The sequence below is a fragment of the Podarcis tiliguerta genome, assembly GCF_965153285.1.
Source record: "Podarcis tiliguerta genome assembly, chromosome: 8".
Lineage (NCBI taxonomy): Eukaryota > Metazoa > Chordata > Lepidosauria > Squamata > Lacertidae > Podarcis > Podarcis tiliguerta.
The window spans coordinates 14,855,077-14,879,080 of NC_139541.1; the positions used below are offsets into that span (position 1 = coordinate 14,855,077).

Here is a 24,004-nt window from a genome sequence, read left to right on the forward strand (position 1 = left end):
TCAGCTGTAGTGCCTCCGGGTAGATTAATATTTTAGTCACTTGGGGATTGTGGATGAAAGCCCTGCGGACATCTTCCTGTCAGCAATTTCCCCCTCTGCCATCTTTTAATCCTTTTCTCTGCGTCTGCCTCATTCTTTTTTTATTTATTTAATGTGTTTTCGTAACTTTATGGGACGTTTGCCCCTACTTTTTTTTTCTTCTTTTGAGGCAATTTCATTATATATATATTTTTTAAAAATTAGATTTTTCCAATGTAGTTTGGGGCAAGGAGTAGAGACCCAAAGTCCAGGCGGTGGCACTCTCTGGCCGGGACAAGGCAAGATGGTGGAAGAGGTCGCGCAGTTTGAACCAATCTGATTGGCTGTCAGTTTCGATAGACCTGACACCGCAGACGTTCCTTTTGGGCATGCTCAGTGAGGAGGCCGGAGCGCGGTCGCCAAGGCAACGTTGAGATTGGGGAATGGGAAGGGGGCTTGACTAGCAGTCTCAAGCTGCCACATTGCCTCAGCATTAACAGAGTCTTTAATAAACGCTTAAGAGGCAGCCCCGCAAATTAGTTATGACAGTTTGCGCAGAGCATCAGATCTCCCCCTCGCTCCTGCCGCCCTCCTCCTTTAAAGGGCCCGTAGCCTGGACAACTTTGACATAATTTTGCAATAATTATCACTTGGAAGAATTTCCGCGCCGGGGTGAACGTCAGAACCGATCACGTCAACCCGGCAATAAATGCTGACCAGCAGACTCAGGCCATTCCTTTTTTCTCCAACCTTACTGTTGCCGTTGTTGGGGTTTTTTTTTTACCTTCTTGTGCATTATTTGATATTGTTTGATCCTTATTGTCAGTTGGCTTCCTTTATTTACTTATTTAAAACTTTATGGGTTTTCCTCCCCACTCCCTCCCTCCCTGCTTCCCTCCTTCCTCTCCTTCCCTCTCTAAAACACAGGGAATGGACAACCAACCACTCCTGGACGGTTTAACCCAGCTCAGATTAAGCAAGAGGCTACAGAGAATCCAGGCTCCGTGTCCACCGTGACCCAGGATTCCTTGCAGGAGCACAGCTTGGACCTGAGTGTGAAGGATCATGGGTAAGAGAGGGAGGCTCTGCAGCGACAGATTTGGGTGATGGGCAAGAGGAACATGGCAATGTCCTAAAAGCTTGCTGCATTGAGCGTGGGTGGGGAAGAGGGCATCATCAGAAGCCTCTCAATCTGACTAAAGCGGTTAAGATAAACGTGGCCAGGCCTGCTGCTGGGAAGAAGGTCATTGGAGATGGCAGTTTGTGCACCAGTCCTGTTTGTTCAGCTTTTCAGTGGCCCCCAGCCTGGCTCACGTACCCTTAAACTCCACCTCACCCTTTTTAGCTGTGTAGTGAATCCATCAGAGTTTTGCCTGGGTTGCATTGTGCGGGGCAACCAGCTCCCTCTGCTCCCATGGGCTTTCTTAAAGGCACTGTTTGCCAACCTGGTGCCCTCTTTTGTGCTTTGGACCACAACTCCCATCAGCCATGCCAACTGGCTGATGAGAGTTGTCGCCCAAAACACTTGGAAGGTGGCACGTTGGCCTAGTTGGCATCCAGACACCCTTCATTCATTTCCTTGGAGTGCTGTTATAACTCAGAACCAGGACGGGGTTGAGCAGTGAAGAGCAGGACAACAACTTGGCTGTTGGACATAAGAACTGTCACTCTCCCTCTTACATCTCAGCCAAGCCTTCAGGTGCTAGGCTGGTTAGGCCAGTGAGCTTTACCCTGGCTGGCTGGAGAGAGTGGCTCCCACCTCGTCCGTCCTTCTCCAGCAGGTGGAATGTGAGGATGGGGACCCCAGTTTGAAAGGAGAATTAATTGCAGTCGTCGTCATTCCCCCCGCCCTCACCAATGCACATCTTAACTAAACCCTGTTGGTTTGTGTTCCAGTAATGAATCAAATGGCCACACAGTCTCGGCAAATTCATCTCTTTTATCCTCGCTTATGAATAAGGTAAGAGCCATCCATCAAGGGCCTTTCATTCCCCCCACCAAGAGAAATTAAAGCCACGGTGGCGAGGTGGGGAGGGAGGGGGAGACGCGTTTGTTTTTTAATGTTTTGCCTCTAATAAGATGAGTTTGTACCATTTAAATTTTGAGACCATTTTTCATCGGGTATAATTTCAGAGCCACTGCTTACGAATTAATTTAATGAACTGGCTGAAGAAATATATCGCAGCCTCTGACATCTTCTTCTCTCTCCCCCCACCCTCCTATCCCTTTGGAAACGGGAGGCCTCCGAAAGGGGTTTGTTTTTTAATTTCCAAACCAGACAATTCCTCTTTTGTTTCCTGTTATTAATTCTATTTATTTACCGTAAAAGTTTTCTGAGGGTGGTGGCAGGTGGTTGTTTTTCTGAGTGGAGGAAGCAGGGCAAGTGTGGGGGAGGACAGGATATACCTGAAGTTTTGAGCCAGAATCTTTGATTCCATGTTTCCAGCACCCTTGAATGCCGCTGCTCTGGAATATTTATTTTTTTTAAGTGCATAATTCTTTTGTTAAGTTGGGGCAGGGGAGAATAATTATGCACCCAACAGATATATTTTTTCACCCTTTTACATGATAAATGCTACTTTGGCTAGATTAACTGTGCCCCCCGTAGCCAGCTGCATCTGCAGTCTGGGTATCCTCAAAGCCAGCCTTTGGTGTCCTGTTGAGTGATGAGTTTTCGAGGCATCCCTGTTTTCTTCCCCTGAGCTCTGAGCGTGAGATCCAGCCAGGGCACAGAACCCCCCAGAAAGGACAATGTGACTTTGTCTGATGTGTTCTCTCCCTCTCTCTCTCTCTCTCTCTCTCTCTCTCTCTGCCTTCCCTTGTCCATCCATCCCAGAAAGCTTTTTATTTCCTTCTCTCATCAGGATTTCAGTTGTTCTTTTAGCACATTATCGAGCTGGACTGTGCCACTGTGTATTTTCAGCTCTTCTTTAAATCTGTCAAAGCACCTGCTAATTTGGATTGTTAGAGGGTTCAGGGTTTTTTTGTTCTCCAAAGAAGGAAACTCGCAGAATTTGGCGAGTTTTTTCTTTCTTTCATAAACTGTATATACCGTTATACAAACACACACACCAAAAAGCACTCAAAGCGGTTTTGTTTTGTTTACTGACTGTAGATAAAACCTGACTGTAGCCCCAGAGAGCACCAGGAATTCATTCTGCAGAAGTGGGCTCCAGAATCTGATCTTGAGCCCTCTTCAGATTTCTCCCAGCAGTTTAATACTGCTTCCCAAATAACTGACAACCAAGGAGAAGAATTCCCTTTTGTAGTGAGGGAACCACTCATTATTACACCTTAAAACAAGGAGCATCACTGCTCTGGGAGCCGGTATAGAGAGGCAGGGACCTACTTAACAACTGCCAGGGGTCTCCTTCCCCAACCTAGTGGCCCGTGTGTTTGTGCTGGCTGAGGCTGATGGAAGTTGTACTCCAAAATGTCTCGTTGTAGAAGGCTTCCCTTGCAAGTACACAGTTGTCATAGGATTTGGACCTTGGCTCCACTTGACTCCACTCCCCAAGCCGGTTCTTTTCCGTTACTTTTTAGGACAGACCACAACTTATTTTTGGGATAATCTCAGACAAACTCAGGATTTATCTCCTAACATACTGCACCTTCTTTCTCCCCACAGATGTCTCAGACCAACCCCAACCTCGGCAACCTTCTTGGCTTGAAGGTGGAGGCTGACGGCAGCCCTCTGGGAGCTTCAGGTGATGCCACGCAATACCTGGGCAAGACAGTGAAGGCTCTTGTCCAGGAGAAACTCTCTGAGCCCTGGAAGATGTACTTGCGCAGGTGAGGGCAGGTTCTGAGACAGGTTAGGAGGTGTAGAGGGGATTGGTGTGATGCCAACATTACCCACTTAAAAACTGTTCGGGGATTTTGTGGCACTCCCCGCTGAGGCTGGGCATCTCTGCTCCCTGTTGCATGTACAGAGCCTAGTAAAGACCTTCTTATTTCAGCAGACATTTGGAGATGGTTGTAGTGAAGCAGTATATAAATTGTCACAATAATTACATAAGCCTGCCTGTGTTCCTGCAGTTCAAGATGGCTGTCACCACCTCAGCCCTGTGACTGCTGCACTTAGATGCTTGAGCAGCACAGGTTGCACAATGTCACAGCCACCATAAATCTAAATTATCATGAGTTCCAAGGCTGTAATCATTTACATTTTATTTTGCCATATTTAATTATCTATCAAGTGGCTCACAAATACAGCCAGAAGCAGTATCATTCATTCTTTCATTTAAAAAAATGCTTATATGCCGCTGTACCATAAAAATGTATCACAGCTGTTTACAACGAATATGAAAACAAAAAACAAAACAATAAAATGATAAAAAGAGTGAAAAGTGAAAAGAAATTAAAAAGGAGCCTCACCAGTGATCGAGCTGGAATATAATGGTTCAGGCGATTTCTGCAGGATCTTGCTTTAAAAAAGTAAGGCACTACATAAAAACAAGGAGACGAAAACCAATATATCTAAAAGAGGAGTTGAAACAGATAAAATGAATTGCTATTAAAGCCTAAAATAGAACAGCTTTTCCCTGGTGTCTTCAAGAGAGTAAGGAAGACACCAAGTCAGTATAGCTGTGGAGGGAGCTGTGCAATGAAGGAGCCACCACTGAAGAGGCCTTTTGAGCTGTGGCCTGATTTATTAACGTGAAGGATGTCAGCATACAATCTCAGTTGAGAGCTAGGTTCAGATGGGAGCAGGCAGCCCTCCTGATGCCCATAAATGTGGGGGGGGGGCAATTTATGGCGAGCCTGCAACCCTCCCAATGTTGTTAGACTCCAACTCTCATCAGCCACAGTCAGCATAGCTGGTGCTCAAGGATGATGGGAATTAGAGTCTGACAACATTGGGAGAGCCCCAGATTTCGCATCCCTGGACGCAAGGCTCGTGGGAGCTGGGAGCTCCATGCAGAAAGGAAGCTCCCTGCAGTGTCTCTGCATGAGTAGCTGCTCTGGCTTTTATTAAGACTGATGAAAACGGGGATGATGGGGCACCTGTGGCCCTTCCAACTTTTCTTAGGGCTGCAGCTCCCACCAGCCAGCATGGCCAATGGTCAGGGATGTGGTAGTTGGAGTCCAACTACATCTGGAGCGATGCATATTCTTCATCCCTAGTTTATGGACTTAGCAATCAAAACCAGCGCTGTGAATTGAGCCTGGGTCCTACTGTGTGTTCTGTGCACGTCACTCCTTAGCAGGTCTCTCTCCCCTGAATCAGTGTTGTTGCCCCGATTCTTTCTGCAGGCTCCATTCCCCTGATAATTTCTCTGCCCTCGTTCTGGGGCTCCCAGCTCCTCCCAGACTAGCATAATTTGTAAATTTCATTAAGTTGGCTGTTTACTCCCTTTTCCCAGATTACTAATCAAGACATTAAATAAATTCAGACCAAGCCGGTCTCTTTCCCAGCAGGACTCATTGCACGCACGCACACACACCCAAAAAACCCTTAGCGGCAGTCATCTGTCATTCTCCTTTGTTTATGATCCTTCAGCCTGTTTGTGCCCCAGAAGCTGTTACTTGCACCCCAGCCAGTTTGAGAACATATGAGAGACGCTATCAAAATGCCTTTACTTAGGAGACGGATTCATTGCCTCCCTCCTTCCACTCAGTTTATAACTATGTTTTTCTAAAAAGTAATCCGGCTTGTCCAGAGAGAGGTTGCACTCTTCTAGAATCCCAAAGCTGTTTTCAGCATTCCTTTGATCTTCTAGGTGTTGAATATCTTTTCTCTAGAGATATGCCGCATTAATGAACACCTTGCCAGCCCCCAAAACAATTCTTAGAAAAATTGTGGGGGCCGGTAGAGGGGGCCTTGAAGCTCCCCCTCCCCAGATTTTCAAACCATCAACACGTCTGCTCTCTTCAGACAGTGCCAGATTTGATAGAGAAAGACATTTACAGATGTCTTTCATCCTGAAAGGCAAACTATCTAGCTATCTGTTAGTACTGGATAAACTAGCAAGAGCTTTCATTCAGATAAAAAAAGGACCATAGCATCAAACACTAATGTTGCTCCACTGAAAATGTCAATTTAAAGAAAAGAAAATCTTTGCCTTGTACAACAGGTCCTTGAACTATTTTAAGCCATTTTGGTGTGGTGTGTTACCAATAATATTTGGAACACTTCAACTCTTCTTTTCTTGAAATTGGTTCAAAGCAGTCAAAGACTCCACCTTACAAATGTGATAGAGAAGAGTGTATTAGAAGTGGCCTTTCTTTTCAAAGTGCCAGTGTCCACTGACTACATTTCAGTTATCTCATGAGTAAAAGAAACAGTTTCCTTCTTTCAGGGTCTCCCCCTGCCCTAAAAAAGGACACCTTCATCAGTGTTATTTTCAATATGTAAATGTATTTAAATTCAACCGATTCAAAGCCAAACAGTTAATTAAAACATTGACATTCCTATGGAATGATATCCTGATTTCCTCCTGCTCTAGTGAATTTCCCCCCTTTTGTCGCGCTGTATCTGTTTGATCAGCCAAGCCATTATGTTTAGGCGTCTGTAAGCTCGTGTCCTTGTCTCCCTGGTTCAAAGCCGACTGAGAAGTCTAGCTAAGCAAACGTAACTGGCAGCTGTGGAAGAGCCCTTTTTGGCAAGTATGCCTTGCTCCCAATATGTGAGAAAGCATCAAAGAGGCCACCAGCTTTTGCTGGTTCAGTCCCCACCATCTCCAGCTAGGGTTAGAAAAGGCAACTGCTTGAAGCTCTGGAGGGTCATAGAATCAAGAGAGTTGGAAGGGACCCTGAGGATCATATAGTCCAACCCTCTGCAATGCAGTAATATGCAGCTGTCCCTTACGGGGATCAAACCTGCAACCTTGGCATTACAGACAGCACTGAGGTAGATGGACCAGCGGTCTGTCTCAGAATAAGGCAGCTTCCCCATTTCTCTCTGTTAAGGTATATATATATGTCTCATTTTGGCAGATTTGGTACCAAGGACTTCTGCGATGCTCAGTGTGACTTTCTTCATAAAGTGCATTTCCACTGTGTGGTGGAAGAATGTGGAGCCCTCTTCAGCACCTTGGATGGAGCCATCAAGCACGCCAAGTAAGGGGATGAGCCAAGACACAATGAATTCCAATGCAAACACACATACAATTGCTCTCGCTTAAAAGGTTGGAGGGGCAACCCCTGGGGTTACAGGAGCTGTGTGTGGCCTTGGCAGGATTCGGAAAGATGGTCCTGAGTGAACACAGTTGTTCACCCTGCAATCCCACCTGCCCTGATTTGAGATTTCATGGGTGGAAGTAATTGTGTTGGCCTTCCTTTTGCTATCTGGAACTTTGTTTTGGTTGGGAACATGGCACACTTCCTCCCTTTGCCTGGTGAGTGCAGCACAGTGGCTAAGAGTCCTGAGCTGTTCATCAGTTTGAATCTCGCCTCTGACACAGTAATCATAACTGTGGTTAAGCTCAGTTAGTTTGAAGCAGGCGACAGTGTCAGTTTGGAACAAACAACAAATTGCAGTTAATCTAAACCAGAAGGTGGAAACGCCTGAATTCCTCCTTGCCAACTGCGCTTGAGGAGATGAGGGGGCTAAGTGAGTGAACTCAAGGTTCATCTAGGGGAACCTTTGACTTTCTAGATGCTGCTGCACTCCAACGCCCATCAGCCCATCCAATGATCATGGATGATGGTTGCTGGAATCCAGCAACATCTGGAGAACTGAAGATTCTCCCATGCCTATTCTAAACTATGCTTTAGAACGGCTTCTGAAGACAGCTGCCGTGTTTTGTCTTTGGGTTTCACATGGCTCAGGATTTTGGGACATAAATAAAAAGGCTGATTTAAGATACCTTGGAGGCCAGGAATCACCAGCACCACCTCCAGAAAGAAATAAAAGAGTTATCTATTACTAAAAATAATTTTAAAAGCAGGCATAACTTGTGTGTTTTTGGTTTTTTTTTAAAAAAGGGGGCTGATAATAAAGGAGGAAGGATGGAAGAGTGAAAAGGTTGCTTACCTTTGTCCAAATGGAAACAAAGAACTTTGGGCTGTGTTGAACTAAGTTGCACTCAGAGGAGACCCATTGAAATTAATGAAATGAAGTTACGTTCCTTAACATCACTGGGTCTACTCTGAGTAGGACTGGGCTTGCATACAACCCTTTTTATCTACTCAGTGGTAATGACTTCCACTCTTTGGAAACATGGGTGTGGTGCACTAATCAGAATGGGAGGTGAGGTGTGGGCTGCAAAGCAATTTTCATGTATAAAGTGTATGAGCCTAATGTTAACTGCTTTCTCCCCTCTTGCCATAGTTTCCACTTCCGAACAGATGGCGGAGCTGTGAAAGGAAGCTCTGAATTCTCTTTCCCAACCGTTGCTGAGACCAAGACTTCCTTAGCCCCTTCGTCACCCTCAGCTTCTTCTTCCGCTGCCCTGGCCAACACCTCTGCCCCGGATGTGCCCGCCCCGAGCTCGGTGACTGTGCCCTCCACTCCCACCCTCCTGGCCTGGAAACAACTGGCTTCCACCATCTCTCAGATCCCCACATCAGTGCCTAACCTGGCCACGTCCCCCTTGACGACGACTTCCCTCGAGAACGCCAAGCCTCAGGTCAAACCTGGCTTCCTCCAGTTCCAGGAGAAGTGAGTGACTTCACTTAAAGGGGAGAATGGAGGGCTGGGGGAGGCAGACCATCTTCCCCAAGAGCGATTTTCTCCCAAAGATCATATCCTTGCTGCTCCCCTTCCACAACCATAGTGTAATCCCAGCTCTGCTCCCTCTCATTTAAAGCCAGGATACTTCTGGGTCTCTGCAGGTACCAATGACACTACAGTGGTACCTTGGGTTACAAACACCTCAAGTTACAAACACTTTGGGTTATAGACTCCGCTAACCCAGAAATAGTACCTCGGGTTAAGAACTTTGCCTCAGGATGAGAACAGAAATTGCACGGTGGTGGCGCAGGTTAAGAACAGTTTCAGGTTGAAAACCGACCTCTGGAACGAATTAAGTTCATAACCAGAGGTACCACTCTTGCTCCCACAAGAAGCAGTGATGGGCAGAAACCTAGATAGCTTTAAAAGACAAATTCATGGAGGAGAAAAAGGCTGTCAGTGGCTAATAGCCCTGATGGTTTTGTTATACCTCCAGTGCTGGAGCAGTATGCTTCTGAAAACTGCAGGAGTGGGGAGTGCTCTGGCACTCTGGTCTTGTTTATGGGCATTGGGGCATTTGGCTGCCTGCTGTAAGAAGATGCTAGACTAGATGGGCCACTGGCCTGATCCAGCTGCCAAGCTCTTCTTAAGCTCTGTGTTCTTCTCTGCCTTCTCTTGCCTGGCTTTAAATGGGTTCTAGGACAAAATAGGGATTGGAGCATAGGAAGCTGTTTTGTCCCAATGGATCCATCTAGCTTAGAATAATCTACTTGGACTGGCAGTAGCTCTCCAAGGTCTCAGGCCAAGTGGGATCTTTCCCGCCACTTGCTCACCTGAACCTTTTTGCTTGAGTTCCCAGGGATTGAACCTGGGACCTTCTGCATACAAAGCAGGTGTACGACCACTGAGCTAGGTGACCATCCCCTCGAAGGGGAGAGATTTGAAAGGCCAGGATGGAGCATCTTAGTCGCGGGGGTGGGGGGACCCTGATTTCTAATAGCGATGATGAAATTAGAGGGGAGTTCAGGGAAGGCTGTCCAGAAACTTATTCTTCCTCTCTTTCTAATAAAAATTCCCCAGTGATCCATGCCTGGCAACAGATTGCAAGTATGCCAACAAATTCCACTTCCACTGTCTGTTTGGGAACTGCAAGTATGTGTGCAAAACCTCCGGAAAGGCCGAGTCCCACTGCCTCGACCACATCAACCCCAACAACAACCTCGTGAATGTGCGAGACCAGTTTGCTTATTACTCCCTGCAATGTCTCTGTCCTAACCAGGTAAGGGTGAAAGGCTGGGGGGGTGAAGGGACAACAGCGGGTGGGGGAGCCAAGGCAGGAGCTTGGAGCCCACTGGTGTCATGCTCTGACTACACCCATTGAAATGAATAAACATGTCTGACTTAGGTCCATTAACTTCAGAAGTTCTATTCTGAGTAAAATTTTGTTGGTTGCATCCCAGAGAAGCAGAATGGGGTCGATGCCCCGTTGTGTGTGCCACCCATCAAATCACAACTGCACTGCAGGCTTAGCCTAGTTTAGCCTTCATGACACATCCTCCAGCTAAGGGCTTGTCCACACTTCTGCTTGTCCCATGCTTTCTAGGCATGGTCCAAGCAATTTTGCGATCGCCCCGCTGCTTTCTCCCGGAAAAACCCATTGTTTACAGCTGAATTAGAACAAACAGCAATCTGCAGAAAACACGATCTACATGGATAAATACGTGCATTTCATAAGAGTCAGAGAAAAAAAATTCTACTGGGACCGTCCTACCACCAGGCCTCACACTAACTTGGTTGGGTTTTGTTCTGAGTCAGGGTTGCTGTTTGTGTTGTATGCTGACCTTGCTTGCCCTCATCTTCTCCTTCCAGCACTGTGAGTTCCGAATGCGAGGGCATTACCACTGTCTTCGCCCTGGCTGCTTTTTTGTGACCAACATCACCACCAAACTCCCCTGGCACGTGAAGAAGCACGAGAAGGCAGAGCGCAGAGCAGCCAACGGCTTCAAGTACTTCACCAAGAGGGAAGAGTGCGGCAGGCTAGGTAAGTCTCTCTCCTCTGGTGTAACATGGTGCTGGGGCAGGATCTGTCACCAGTTGGCAGCAGCAAAAAGTCCGACACTGGATCTAAAACTCACAAGGAAGTGTGCATAGAATTGCACTCAGTCACTCTTGGCCATTTCCTCCATAAAGAGTGTTTTTCCCACCAGGTTATCTTCCTCCTCCTTTGATAACGGATTCAGTTCCCTTTCCCCAAGCAGTGGGAAGTTCCCAGCCACCTTTGCAGGATCTGTTTCCTGTAGAGGAAAGAAAGTGGGAAACTAGTGACCTCTCTCTCTAAAAAAAATAAGTATGTTTACTTACATATCAGGTTGATTTTTGTAAGGGTGCAGTGGCAAGCATACAGGTCGTTAGTGCCTGGGAAGAGCCCCTTCTTACTAGCCTTTTTATTTTATATCACACCTCAAAATGGTATGATTGTCCTAACATCCCTGTGAGGTAGGGTAGACCGACTGATACCGGGTCAGCCAATGAATGCCATGGCTGAGTGAGGATTTAAAGGTAGGTTTCCCCACCTCCTTGTCCAGCTCTCCAAATGCTACAACTGCACCATCTCCCTAGCCTTTCACACAACCAGAACTGAGTGCACTTCTATTCCAAGCCAAATCGCCTACTTTCTGTGTGGGTAGGCAGACAAACAGGTTTGGAAAAGTTCCTTTGATCAGTGGATCCTGCCCTAAGTAGTTAAGAATGCAAGTGGGGAAGGCAACCCACAGCTGTTTCTAACAGATACAACCCCAGTGGCAACTCCTCAGGAGGCGAGATGTCTCTGCTCACCCTGGTTGCAAGAGGAGTGTCACGGGGAGCAAACACTTGCTCTGATCACCTTAGAAATTTGAGTGTGATGGAAGAACCCTGAAATCTCCCAGTAGTCCTTTTTACATGATACCCCTTGGCTTGAGGAGTACATTTTTTGATACTCCTTGCCAGATCTGCCTAGCAAAAGCCAAAGGGTAAATATTTCCCAATGGTGGTAGTGGCAGGGTAAGGGGGAGAATCCTCCCATTCTCTCTTCTGGCATCTACAGTCGCTTCGACGCTGGAGGCAAGCACATTGCCTCTTTCGATGCCAACCATCCAGGCACATCAAAGCGCCTGATAGGCGGCAGGGTGTGTGGTTGGCAGATCTGCTTGCCAGACTTATTAGGGCCATGCCAAAAACAATTACGAAATTGTAAACACCTCCCCCTCCTCTCCTCCAGCTGCTACGGCAAACAAAAGTGAACCCTCCTGGGCTAAACCCACACACGGTTGGCCCCTTCTGCAGACTATGAGCAGAGGCACCCAGCACTCAGCCCCACTTGCTTAGCTGCTGAACTGCAACCAGAAGGGGCTGTGCCAATCCCTGGACCACATCGCTACTTGGTTATTTAATAAGGGTGCAACCAGTTCTAAGTTGCTTAATCTGCAAAATTTAAGAGCCATCCCACATAGAAACCAGCTTTCTGCCCTCAGTAATCCAAATGACAGGACCAGTTTTTAGGGCACCAGTGATAGCTGGGACCTGGGTGTTTGCACCTCTTAGTTTAACTGGTGCTGAGGTGTAGCAGGGTCATAGGTGTGTGTGAAAGTGGTGGAGACCCTTTCCAGAAAGCCTTCAATGGGGGTGGCCCTCCAGGTGTTTGTTGCTGGACTCCAGCTCCCATCAGCCCCAGCCAGCATGGCCAGTGGTCAGGGATGGCTGTATGTGTTGTGTGTGGACACAGGTTATAAATCCCTATCTGAACAGCCAATAACACCCACCCACCTCAAACCAGCCAACTTGCTGGCTTTGCAGTCAAAGATTCCATGCAGGACTGGCCTAGACTGAACACATGCATATGGCGGCTCTAGTCTCAAAAACAGATTCTGGAGGCTTCTTGTTTGACAGATAGCTTTTTGTAAGCAGCAGGGGCTTCTTCAGGCAGCCACCTTTCCTCTACGCAGATGGTCCAAGGAGGTGGGGAGATAAATTTGGCTTCTTTGTAAGCCATTATTTGTAGGCAGGGGGAGAGCCTCCTTTGGCTTTTGAAACTGCAACCCCCTCTTTTCTCCACCAGCTGTACCTGCACCTCTCACCCCAGAGAAGTGTTTAGCCCCATGTTGTCTGGGGCACCATGTATTCGCTGGAGCCCTGGAGAACAAACAAGCCATGGCCTTCTTTGTGTCCCTGGCTGCCTCCCCGCTGCCCCCCTGAACACAACTGATTCTATTGATGGGGATAAAAATAGCCAATATGCGTGCACACACACACACACGACAAAACAAAACAGCCAACGTTCAAAGCGAGAGCAGGAGAGAGATCTCTTCCTATTCGGTTGTGGGTTTTTGTGGGTTTTTTACTTCATAAAGAATTCATGTTGGAGAGGCAGCGAGGCCTGTGGTAACCTGGGCAACGGCAAACAACACCGTCAGTCTGCCCCTTACCTGGGTCTTGGCTTACGAATGTCAAGCGGCTTGGCGGTTGCCGCTGTTTGCTCAACCGGTGCTGTTCCAGGGGATGGCTGGGGCCAGACAAAGCCGCCCGATGATACATGACACTCGGCTGCCCCAGCAACGGGCAAGCCTTCACCTGCCTGCGGCCGATACAGTTTCAGTCCTGCCAGCACTGTTTGTTCTTCTTCCTGAAAGGAGAACAGGGTGGCGGGTTGATAGAGACAGAACAGGGGGGCGCTGGGTGATGGGGGGGGGAGTTCTACGGGGTGAGAGAATAATATTTAAACAAATACCAAACTTGGCAGAGACATAAAACAGTGCCACTTTCTTAAGAACATACAGTTTGCTCAATTCACTGGCTGAATTTGGCAAGGAGCAGGCGTTGTGGTGGGGGACATTTATGGATGCGCTGAGGAAGAGGAGAGGTTCTTCATGATGTGTGTGGATTTGTGTGCACAATATTGTTGGGGAACATGGACTGCTTGTGATGCTTTTCAAGCATGCAAAGTGATGCACCCAAATATTCCTCAAATAAGGCCAAGAGCCTGCTTCAGTTCGATAGTCAGGAGCTTCTGGGCAAGCAGAGCAATGTTTTTTTCTAAACAGGTGTTGAACAGACTGAGCTCTGGCACCATCCTCTGAATCATCACCATCACTTGCCTACTGACCATGCTAGCTCTGGGGCTGATGGGAGTTGGAGTCCAACATTACAGCCAGAGGGCCACCCTCATCTAACCCCCCCCCCCCCAAAGAAAAAAGGAGAAATCAGGGCTGCCATCCCGTTAAAGGAATCTTACCAAGTTACTCAATTAATTGATTAAACTTAAACAAATCTGTTCTGAAACAAACGAAACAAAATGTGTTTCTTTTGCTTTTGTTAATGCACAAGGCATTAACTTAGGAGATGCATATCCCCCTCTGCCAGCTGCAATTTTCATAACTACTTGCATTTAAAAACTGGGCTTCAAAAAATGTTGTCCAATTAATTTGGACACATTTTTAGTCTATCAACACGGTTTTTAATGGATTGATCTAGCCAATTAATAAATTAAATGTTGCAGCCTTACTTAGTTAATTACATAGAAAAATTAGGACACCAAAAGGGCTTCACATACATTATCTCACTCATCTTTCCCCCAGATGTTGCTGGAATACATCTCCCATCCTCTCTGGCCATTGGCTGTGCTGCTTGCTGGGGCTGATGGGAGTTGGAGTCCCACCACCACCTATGAGGACAAAGATTCCCCATTATTACTCTAGAGCCATGTAGCCCTTCTCTCTCCTTGTTCGTTTGAGACTTCTCCCACCACCGCCTTTGGCAAAGCAGAAAGGATTCAACCAGCACTCATGCTGAGTGGCCCTAAAAACCTTTTAGGTGACACAAGACCTCCTCCACACTGACCCCCTTGCCAGCCAGGCTTTGTGCCATGTGCACTGACTGGACTAGGTGAGCAAAGTAGGGGAAGGACATCCTTCCATCTTAATCAGATGTGGGGAAACAGGTTACCTACACCTGATTTAAGTCTTGGATTCTAAGACAATTAATAAAGTAAACCCCCCCCTTCTCACCTGTGTCAGAAGCCTATGCTACTAGTTTAAAACAAGTTCTTTTTCCTGACTCCTTTTCAGCAAGAGAATCCTTTCTGCCTTGTTCTCCCACATTAGGAAGTATTTAACACACAAGTCTGGGGATGCGGAAGAGCCAGCAGTCAGTCCCAATTGCTGCACTCTCTTAGAGATCAAATAGGACAGCAGCCATTGCCAAGCCCCCTGCCCAGAGCGCAGCTGCTCCACTCCTGGCCACTGTTAACTTACGAGGTTTGCATCTGTTTTGCATTCCCTCTCTCCCAGGTTGCAAGTACAACCAAGTGAACAGCCATTTCCATTGCATCCGTGAAGGCTGCCAGTTCTCCTTCCTCCTGAAGCATCAGATGACATCCCATGCCAGGAAGCACATGAGGAGGATGCTGGGGAAGAACTTCGACCGTGTTCCCACTCAGGTGACTCCTCCTGGAGGGTGGCTATAAATATGCTTAGAAACCACTAAGCTATGACACCTCCCCACGTAAGAAGTTGCTATGTCATGTCAGACTATTCAGCTCAGAACTGACTGGCAGCAGCTCTTTGGGCAGCAGCTTTTTCCAGGCCCACCTGAAGTTGCCAGGAATTAGGATCTTCTACATGCCAGACAGGTGCTTTACCGCTGAGCTACAGCCCTTCCCCAAGACCTATGTGAATTGTCCAGGACAAGATGTGAAAGCAGAATCTTCAAAATTCCTCGCAGCTCCTGATCTTTGCTCTAAAATCTGCATTCACATTCAGTTCTACCATTGTATTACTTCTGCAAATATTCAAAAAGCATTCCAGTTGTGTTAGAAAACGTGACATTAGAATCATCCCCCTATATTATCCCCCTTTGCTCTTATTTTAAAACAACTGCATTGGTTGCCAGTTTGTTCCCAGGCCCAGCTGAAAGTGTTCTCGCTTGTATTAAAAGTCTTAAATGACTCAGGCCCCAAATGTCTGAGAAACCACTTCCTTCCCTACAGTTGAACAGAGGGTGACCTTTTAGTCATTCCATTGCCCTCAGAAACTTGGCAGGGGGTTGCCACCCCTAAGTTGTAGACTTTCCTGCCCACAGAGGTGCATATTGCACTGGCACTACACAGATTTCAGTGAATGCTGTGAACACTCTGCTCTGGCCTTTGACAACCGAAGTGTCTGTTTTCAGGACCCACCCTGTTCCTGTAACTTTCCTCTGTTTTAACAGTTTTTAATTCTGAAATTTAAAGTGCTGTAACCCACCCCAGGACCTGCTGCTGAAGGGCAGGTGGCAAATGTAGTAGTAGTGATAGTAGTAATATAATGCAGAATCAAAAGATCCCCTCCCCCCAGCACATCTTAATGCACATGCTGCCTCTGCCTTAGTCACAGCTGCTAAATTCAGCAAGTTCAACACAGCCCAATGCTGATGCCAAGATTAACACTCCCAGGCCCAGGCTCTGGCGGCATCCTCTGCATATATACACAGAATTCACAATGCCAGCATTAACACCCTTTAGGCAGGTGGTGTATATGATGCCAGCCTGATTGTGCTAGCCAACATGACCTAGCACCAAATAGATGTCCACTTGGAACCCAACTACTGTTATTGGTGTAGAAGTCAAACACACCCCTCCCAATATCGCGTTTCTTGCTGCAGGTTATTGGACACACTCCAAGGAACGAAAACCTCCCCCAAGTCAGCAGCATGGCTCCCAGCCCAGCCTCATCAGGGACTCCTGCTTCCTTCCAGGGACCCCAAAGTATGATGGATACCGAGACAGATGAGTACATTGACTACACAGGATGCAGCCCTGGTGGCATCTCCTCTGAGTCCTCCAATATGGACCGCAGCTGCTCCAGCACGCCAGTGGGCAATGAAAGCACTTCAGCCGGTAAGTGACACTGGGAGGAAACGGTTTATTGGTGGCGCTTTGCTTCTGAGCAGCCTAAAAGTTGCATCCCTTGAGTGCTCTCTCGCACAAGCTGCACCAAATCCTCCTCCTGCCATGCAGGATCTCCTCTCTGTGTCATCTAAGAGAGCCCCTTTGACATCACCATTCCTGGTTTGTGAAAGTATTTTTATTCTGATCCAGAATGGGATGTGCAGCTCATACCTTGCTAAAACAATTCCTGATGGAAATAAAGGTATCAGTACTTGCTCACTTAAAATCTCCCCACCACCGCCCCAGTGATCAAACAAATTGAACTTTACACAGTTGCCCTTTGGGGAGATTATTATACTGTGATCCAGGTTTTAGGGGGAAATTCTAGCACCTGTCACCAATCTAAGCAAGAGTGTCAGGGCTTGGGGTTATCAGGGGGACACGTCAGTGTGGTTGGCTGGCACACCCCACAATTTCATCAAGGAGCATTAACCTAAAAAGATACCTCAGAGTATCCCCATAATAGCCATTTTTAAAAGTAACTGTTCCCCACACCACAGTTCAAGTTGATGGCCTTTGCTTGGGGCAGCCTGCTGGGGCTGGTGGAAATGCATTACTAAAAAACACCAGTCAATATCAGGACGACAAGTAAATGCTAATCACAACCACTCCACAAACAGGGCAGAGCATAGAAACTCATAGCACTAAGGAAGCAGCCATACTCTTCTCTTTAAACTGCACCACTGCTCATCACACCTCTCCAGGATGACGGTGCTTGACTGTAGCCAGCCTGCCACAAACCAGATGGGGAGGGCAGGCGGTAAAACTGCAGTTGTCCCTCTTTTGATACTCACAGGGCCCTCTGGCACCTCTTGCTCTTCCCTGTTGGTCTCTGGGTATGCTCACTCCATCACTGCTGTCCATCACACTCTCCATCTCCTCTGTCAGTGGTTCCATTCTTGTACGTGTGAACGTGCTCTCCATTTTCATTGTACTGCTTACACTCTTGGGTTCTCATTTTGGTTCTATTTTTTTCTTTTCTTTTCCTTCTGTTCTGTTTTTCCCCCCTGCTATTTTTTTCTTTCTTTCCACATTTCTCCAGGCTGCCTGGCTGCTGCTGCTGCTCCTCCTCCTGCTGCTGGTGATGACGTTACCCAAAATGCACCACAACCACCACCTCTGCCTCCATCTTTCTCACAAGCCCTGCTCAGGTCTCCCCTTCCTTCCCTCCCGTATCTCTTCTCTCCATCTTGTGTCTCATACTCTCTGCTAAGTGCCACTCTGGGATCCAGCAGGGGCCTTGTCTTGCCCACCGCCAGCTCAGCAGGGTTTTCACCCATCATTGCCGCCCCAACTCCAGTCAAAAGCGATGTCCCTCTAGTGCAGGATGCGGCAGGTAAAACCATTCTACACTTTCTCTCATACTTTTACAGCCCCACCCACCACATCCTACCCAAAAGGCTCCACCTCCCTGTCCTTCCACTAAAGTCTTAGGGATGACAAACTGATGCTCAAAATGACACCTACAGTTATTGGGTTGCCATTTTTTTATATATAAAAATCAATTTACAGAAGACCAATTTTTGATTGCAATAGTAGGTAAGACGAAGGGAGGTTAACCTACAGGCCACAGAGAAATCCACCTCAGCACAAAAAGTGATTTCTTTAAAAAAGGAACATTTGTTCATATTTTTTAATTGTGTGTATTTCTAATTACTGATGGATCCTCTGCCCCTCTGATCACAAACGGTTTCCTGTGCCGCCCAATGCGAGCGGCTAATAGCAAAGGGGTTTTATGACAGTTAAATAACCACTTTGATATGCAGCCCCCAAAGACTTGATGGTGGGTCAGTGTGGCCTTTGGCCCTTAAAAGCTTAGCCACTCTTGGACTAGGCAACTAGTCTCATTTTCAGAAATGATTTGCACATGAACAGGTGTTTAGCATGCTACCTGAATCTACTCATCAACTCCCTCCACAGCAGCAACCTCAGGACTCAAATCTGGCTCACCCAGTCACCATCTCTCTACAGCCATGGTGGCCCAAGTAGGGTACAGAGCCTAGAAATCTGAAAAGTTTAAACATTGGATGCTGTCCCATGAGAATTTGACCCCAGTGATTGTGGTCTCCTAAATTTATCCCTTGTGAAAACCCCTTTTCACTCTTTGGGTTGGGCATAAACATTCTCTCCTATGCAAACTGTTTGTAAGGGACAGGCTTCCCAATGTGCTGCTCTTGCCCAGGAGACTACACAGCCCATTCTGGACTTACCCCTTACCACTTCTGTGAGGAGCAAGATGGGGTCAGTGCAAGCTGAAGGTCTGTGTATTCATGGCCCTGGAGAGTTGTTGGAGCAACATTAGATGCATGTGGTTGTTGGTTTTATAGGCATAATTAGTTCATTTTATTGTGTTTCATTTAAGTCACCCTTACTTACTAGCTTGTTCCTAAAAAACGCAAGGAGAGAAATCTCATTAAAGCAGCGCTGGGGAACTTGTGTCACTGGACTCCAATTCCCATCACCCCCAGACAACATGGTCGGGGATTATAGGAGTTGGAATCCAACAACATCTGGAGGGCTGCATGTCTGACTTTGAGTGAGTGAAACAGTAAACTTATATCAGATGACAGACGAGTTGCTCATTGCTCTCCATGTCACATGCAAGTTCCAGGTAAAACATCTTTTTTTAAAAAAAAAGAGAGGGAGGGAATAGTGTTGAGCCCGTGGTTTATTAACATGGTCTGGTCCTGGCTTGCGGCTACTGCTCCTTTGATGTAGCGAGAGTACAAATATTTAGGTACGAGAGTGGAGTCACAAAGCACTCTCTCACAGATAAAGTGCCAAAGGAACAAAGGCAGAGCAGGTAAAAAAAAGGTGTAATGACCAGAAGTACAAGGCCTTCCTTTCTCCATCTCTTAAGTCTATTCATCTCTTGCCAAACCACTTCAAGGGAATGAAAAGATTGGCTTTGCAGTGGCCAGGCTTTGGGGATGAGGTGGATGGAATGAGTTTGCCTGAAGGAGCCTGCGTACAGTATTGCCATTCCTCTCACTGCCTAGAAACTGTAAAGATCAAGAACGCTGGGCAAACACTGCTTGTCTGAACCCAACCCAATTAGCTAGGCAGGAAAGAGAAGTGGGTCTGATGCAGAGTCCAGTTCTAAAATCCCCTCTGCCCATTTCATTTCCCCAGGGAACACCATCACCATGCCAACCGCCGCAGGGGCCAAGAAGCGCTTCTGGATCATTGAGGACATGTCCCCATTTGGCAAGCGGCGCAAAACGGCCTCCTCCCGCAAGATGCTGGACGAAGGAATGATGCTGGAGGGCTTCCGGCGCTACGACCTCTACGAAGACTGCAAGGATGCCAGCTGCCAGTTCTCACTGAAGGTCACCCACTACCACTGCACAAGGGAGAACTGCGGCTACAAGTTTTGCGGCCGCACCCACATGTACAAGCATGCCCAGCACCACGACCGCGTCGACAACCTGGTGCTGGACGACTTCAAGCGCTTCAAGTCCTCCCTGAGCTGCAACTTCCCCGACTGCCAGTTTTCGGGAAACAGCACGCACTTCCACTGCCTGCGCTGCGGCTTCCGCTGCACCGACAGCACCAAGGTGACGGCCCACCGCAAGCACCACGGCAAGCAGGACGTCATCAGCGCCGCAGGCTTCTGCCAGTTCAGCTCCAGCGTGGACTGCGAGGTGCCCGACTGCAAGTACAAACTCAAGTGCTCCCACTTCCACTGCACCTACCCTGGCTGCAAGCACACGGTGGTGGGCATGTCGCAGATGGACTCGCACAAGCGCAAGCACGAGAAACAAGAGCGCGGAGAGCTGCCGGCCATCTCTCCGGGCCCCGAGGCCCTCCCGCCCTCCACACTGGAGTACGATGCGCAGAACTCTTCCGTCAACCTGGACAGCTCGCTCAACCTCGGCACTGACACAAACAGCTCCCTCTTCTTCCTGCAGAACGCAGCGGGCGTGGGCCTCAACGACTCCTTGGACCTCAGCCAGAAATTGCCAGAGGCCGCGGGCGCTGCCCCTTCCCCCGCCGGGGAGGGTGGGGTCCCCGTGGAGAGCGAGCGGCTTCCAGCCAGCTGTGGCAACGTGGAGGACGACTCCTCCCACGACGAGGAGGATGAGGAGGAGGAAATGAATGAGGAAGACGAGGAGGAGGAAGATGACGACGATGATGACGACGACGATGAGGAAGATCTGAACACAGACTCTGAAGAGTCACTTCCTGACCCCCAGGCCATGCCTGCTAAGGACGTTAGGGAACTGGGGGAGGCTGCTTCTCCTTCTGCAGTCCACAGCGATGCTTCCAGACCTCCAGGCGAGCAAGCCCCCGCCCCTGAGGCCTCCCCTTAACTTATAGACAGCAGCAGCAGGGTTTTTTGATCTTTTAAAAAAGTAAGAAACTGAATTAAATGAGAGGACCCCGCTTTGTGAGGCGAGAACAAACGCTGGAACGACAAGCAGCAAAGAGAAACACACACACCCAACCCCACCCCAGGAAGTGCACAAGATAACGAGGAAGCCGCTTAATCCTTGGACCATGCAAAAAATAAAAAGGAAAGAAGCCTTGTGCCCATGGGAAGGGCAGGGGGAGGCGGAGGGACCCATCTGTTGGGACGCACATGTTTACAGGGTGGCAGACGGCAAATCTTTTTACTAATATGCAGATGGGTTGGGCCATGGAGAAGTGACCCTCCTTCTCCTGGATGGATGTGCTAACCATAAGGGCAAATGTCTCCCCTGCCACTTCCCCCAAAATCTCCCCTTGTTGGTTTGGAGGGGGGGAGTGGGGTTGTTTCTTTTCCTCTTTAACTTCTATTTTATTTTCCTGTTTTCATTTTGTCCTTTAACACTCCTCCCATTCTCAGGGAGAGGGGGCAGCTAGCATCCGATGGTGAATATTAGGGGGTGATAATAATATATTATTTACAAAAATGAGGATTTGGTTCCTTTAAGCCACAAAAGCGAAGTTATTCGCCATTAGGCATAATTGGGGTTGGGGGAGGGCATCAGTCATACTTCTATTTTTCTCTCTCCTCTCTTCTCCAACATCAAATGAACAGGAGAAATGGGGGTCTCAGGCAGCTTGGGTTGGTTGGGAAATGGGGTATTTATTGTCAGTTTTTTAAATAAAATAAAAGAGAAAGAGAAGCATTAATGAACTGAACGGGGCTGGGAATATGCGGATACTTCTCTGATCCTCTTTGTTATTAAAGAATAATAATAATATTAATCTTTTTTTTTTTTTAAAGGAAGAAAGAACTTATTTATATTGTGACACTCCCACACCTGAGTGGGGAGTGTTCCTTTTCTGGTGGGGCTCTGACCGGTGGCAGCAAGTACGGGGTACGGCACTGAAAAGAACCCTTGGTTGTGAAAGGGAGGTTGGATTTAACCAGAGCCAACCCAAACACCGCTGCCTTGCGGAGAGGGGGTGCCAACTGCTTCTTTTCCAGACTGCAAGGCCACCCCCAACAAGTAGGGTAGAGACCCAGGAGCTCAGGATACCCCTCCACCTTGCTGCTAATGAAAGAAGAGGAGGTGGAAGATGCAAGTACCTCATAAAGAGTAGGCAGGCCCAAGTAGTACTTGGTCTTACTGGGAGATGGCTTAGCTACAGGAAGGAAGCAGAGGTGTTACCCTTCTCTACCATTGTTCCCACCCCCCACCTTCACCCCATTTAAGCATGCTTTATGAAGGCTGAAAGAGGGCATGCGTCTTTTAGTGGGAACAAGTTGGGGGAGGATAAATATTAGCTACTACAACCCATCCCATCAAGCCACACATAGGGCTCTTACCTTAAGATTCTCGGGCAGAGAGGGTGACGCTCTTCTGAATCCCAGGACAGAAATGTTTCCTGTCCCTTTGCCCTTTGTGGAGCTGTGGATAGGAAGAGGCCACTTGAATTGGTTGCTCCACAATTAAAACAGCTGCACAGCAAACTCATTTGGCATACAAATAATCTAATGTCCCTTGCCCACCTGCCCTGCAATCCCCCAGGTCACCAGATCAGGCATAGCCTAAAAGGGGGGGGAGGACATTTTTTTAAAAAAACAAAGAAGGAAACAGGCACCCACAATGGCTCTGCAGATCTCCATAGGTCCTTTGCTTCCAATACATTTGGTGGTTTTGAGTCATTAAAAGCTAATGAAACCAGCCACACACAACAACCCTTGTGTCTAACAGACATGCCATTTTAGTGCAAAAAAAAAAGGCTGAGAGCTTTATTAGTCTTAGTTTTTGAATATCCCTCTCAAACAATCACACCCAAAACAACTTGACAGTTCAGTAAGAATGTGGTCCACGGACACTTTTTAAACTTTCTTAAAATATTAACAGTAAGGGAAAGGAGGAGGAAAGCTAAAAGAGTGGCAAGGTAAAGGATATGTCCAGGAAAAAAAGATAGCTGTACAGTATTTTTGCCCCTGTAAAGGTTACGAATAGATATAGAGATATATAGAAATATATAGAACAGAGAAAAAGGAGCCATACCAAGATAATACTCTGTGAGTATCCAGTGAAGAATGCTACCCTGAGGAACAGACCCTTCAACATCCTATTTGGTTGCTCACCAACAATTATCTCCTTCACACACAAGTGTGGACACTAATTCCCACCACCTCCAGCTAGACAAAAAACTTGGGGGGGGCAAAAGCTACAGAAAGGGGGTCTTCCCTACCATCATTTTCCTACTCTCAGTATAGAGTATCAAGTGATTCTGAATTTGAATTTCAGCCAGGCAGACATTTTAAGAGAGACACAAAAAAGCCCTGTCATTTAATGAAACACACTTCATGCACTCTCTCTTATCCACAGACACACCACTCTCTCTTATCCACAGACACACTCCAATTTGATTTGTAGTAATATGCATAGGGTGTTTTTTTATTTGTTCTTAATTTTATTTTGGGAGGTTGGGGACAATTGTTTCTTCAAGAACCATCTCATCCTCCTTTGACTCTTCCCACAGCTTTAAAAGAAAAAGCTTGAACCTCATTCATGACAGTTTCTGGATTTTTATAAAACAAATGTAATTAATTATTAGCCATTTCAAACGTATGGGCAGTCAGGTTATAAATATTTTTTTTTTCTAAAAAAGAAACCTCACCAAGAGCCTACCTTTTCCTGGTAGTTTTGACTTGGCAAAGGTGCTCCTTGGAACATCTAATTAGATGGTAGCAAGTCTCCACACCGCTGCCTCCTCTGCTTTTTTAAATTCCAGGATGGGGCAGGTTATGGTCTCATAGCGTGACCATAGGTCACATCAACAGACGCACATCAAAATTACCTAAGAGAATAGGCACAATGAGGTCTTACTCTTCCCTGTCCGCTCAGTCTCTTGAAAGGACTTGAGTTTGGTAAACATGGTAGTGAGGTATTTATGTTTAAGAAGTTTGGGCAAACTCTCAGCACATTCTTATCCCCTTCCTGTTCTCACCACTTAGGTGT

The 24,004-nt window shown here is 47.3% G+C and overlaps 2 protein-coding genes across 24 annotated transcripts in view; one reads left to right on the forward strand and one right to left on the reverse strand.

Moving 5' to 3' along the window:
* The window catches only part of CASZ1 (castor zinc finger 1), a 438,974-nt gene extending 416,361 nt beyond the window's left edge, over positions 1 to 22,613 (forward strand). For 8 of the 14 annotated variants that reach the window (XM_083453582.1, XM_083453581.1, XM_083453580.1 and 5 more), the window contains 11 exons: positions 946 to 1,087; positions 1,915 to 1,978; positions 3,647 to 3,810; positions 6,958 to 7,080; positions 8,294 to 8,623; positions 9,716 to 9,914; positions 10,505 to 10,676; positions 14,959 to 15,107; positions 16,310 to 16,544; positions 17,638 to 17,931; positions 19,728 to 22,613. In XM_083453582.1, coding sequence (XP_083309708.1) covers positions 946 to 1,087; positions 1,915 to 1,978; positions 3,647 to 3,810; positions 6,958 to 7,080; positions 8,294 to 8,623; positions 9,716 to 9,914; positions 10,505 to 10,676; positions 14,959 to 15,107; positions 16,310 to 16,544; positions 17,638 to 17,931; positions 19,728 to 20,908 — 3,053 coding nt within the window. In that variant the 3' untranslated portion in view covers positions 20,909 to 22,613. The remainder of the gene's footprint in view (positions 1 to 945; positions 1,088 to 1,914; positions 1,979 to 3,646; positions 3,811 to 6,957; positions 7,081 to 8,293; positions 8,624 to 9,715; positions 9,915 to 10,504; positions 10,677 to 14,958; positions 15,108 to 16,309; positions 16,545 to 17,637; positions 17,932 to 19,727) is intronic. The other 6 variants (XM_083453575.1, XM_083453574.1, XM_083453577.1 and 3 more) reach the window with 3 other exon arrangements.
* Positions 10,342 to 24,004, reverse strand: part of LOC310683929 (uncharacterized protein) — a 37,919-nt gene continuing 24,256 nt past the window's right edge. For 7 of the 10 annotated variants that reach the window (XR_014514556.1, XR_014514557.1, XR_014514558.1 and 4 more), the window contains 3 exons: positions 17,390 to 23,843; positions 13,099 to 13,295; positions 10,342 to 10,929 (listed from right to left, as the gene is read on the reverse strand). Coding sequence is in view for 1 of the 10 variants with exons in the window: in XM_083454408.1 (XP_083310534.1) it covers positions 10,872 to 10,929; positions 13,099 to 13,295; positions 22,354 to 22,435 (337 nt within the window). In the remaining 9 variants the exon portion in view is untranslated. The remainder of the gene's footprint in view (positions 10,930 to 13,098; positions 13,296 to 17,389; positions 23,844 to 24,004) is intronic. The other 3 variants (XM_083454410.1, XM_083454409.1, XM_083454408.1) reach the window with 3 other exon arrangements.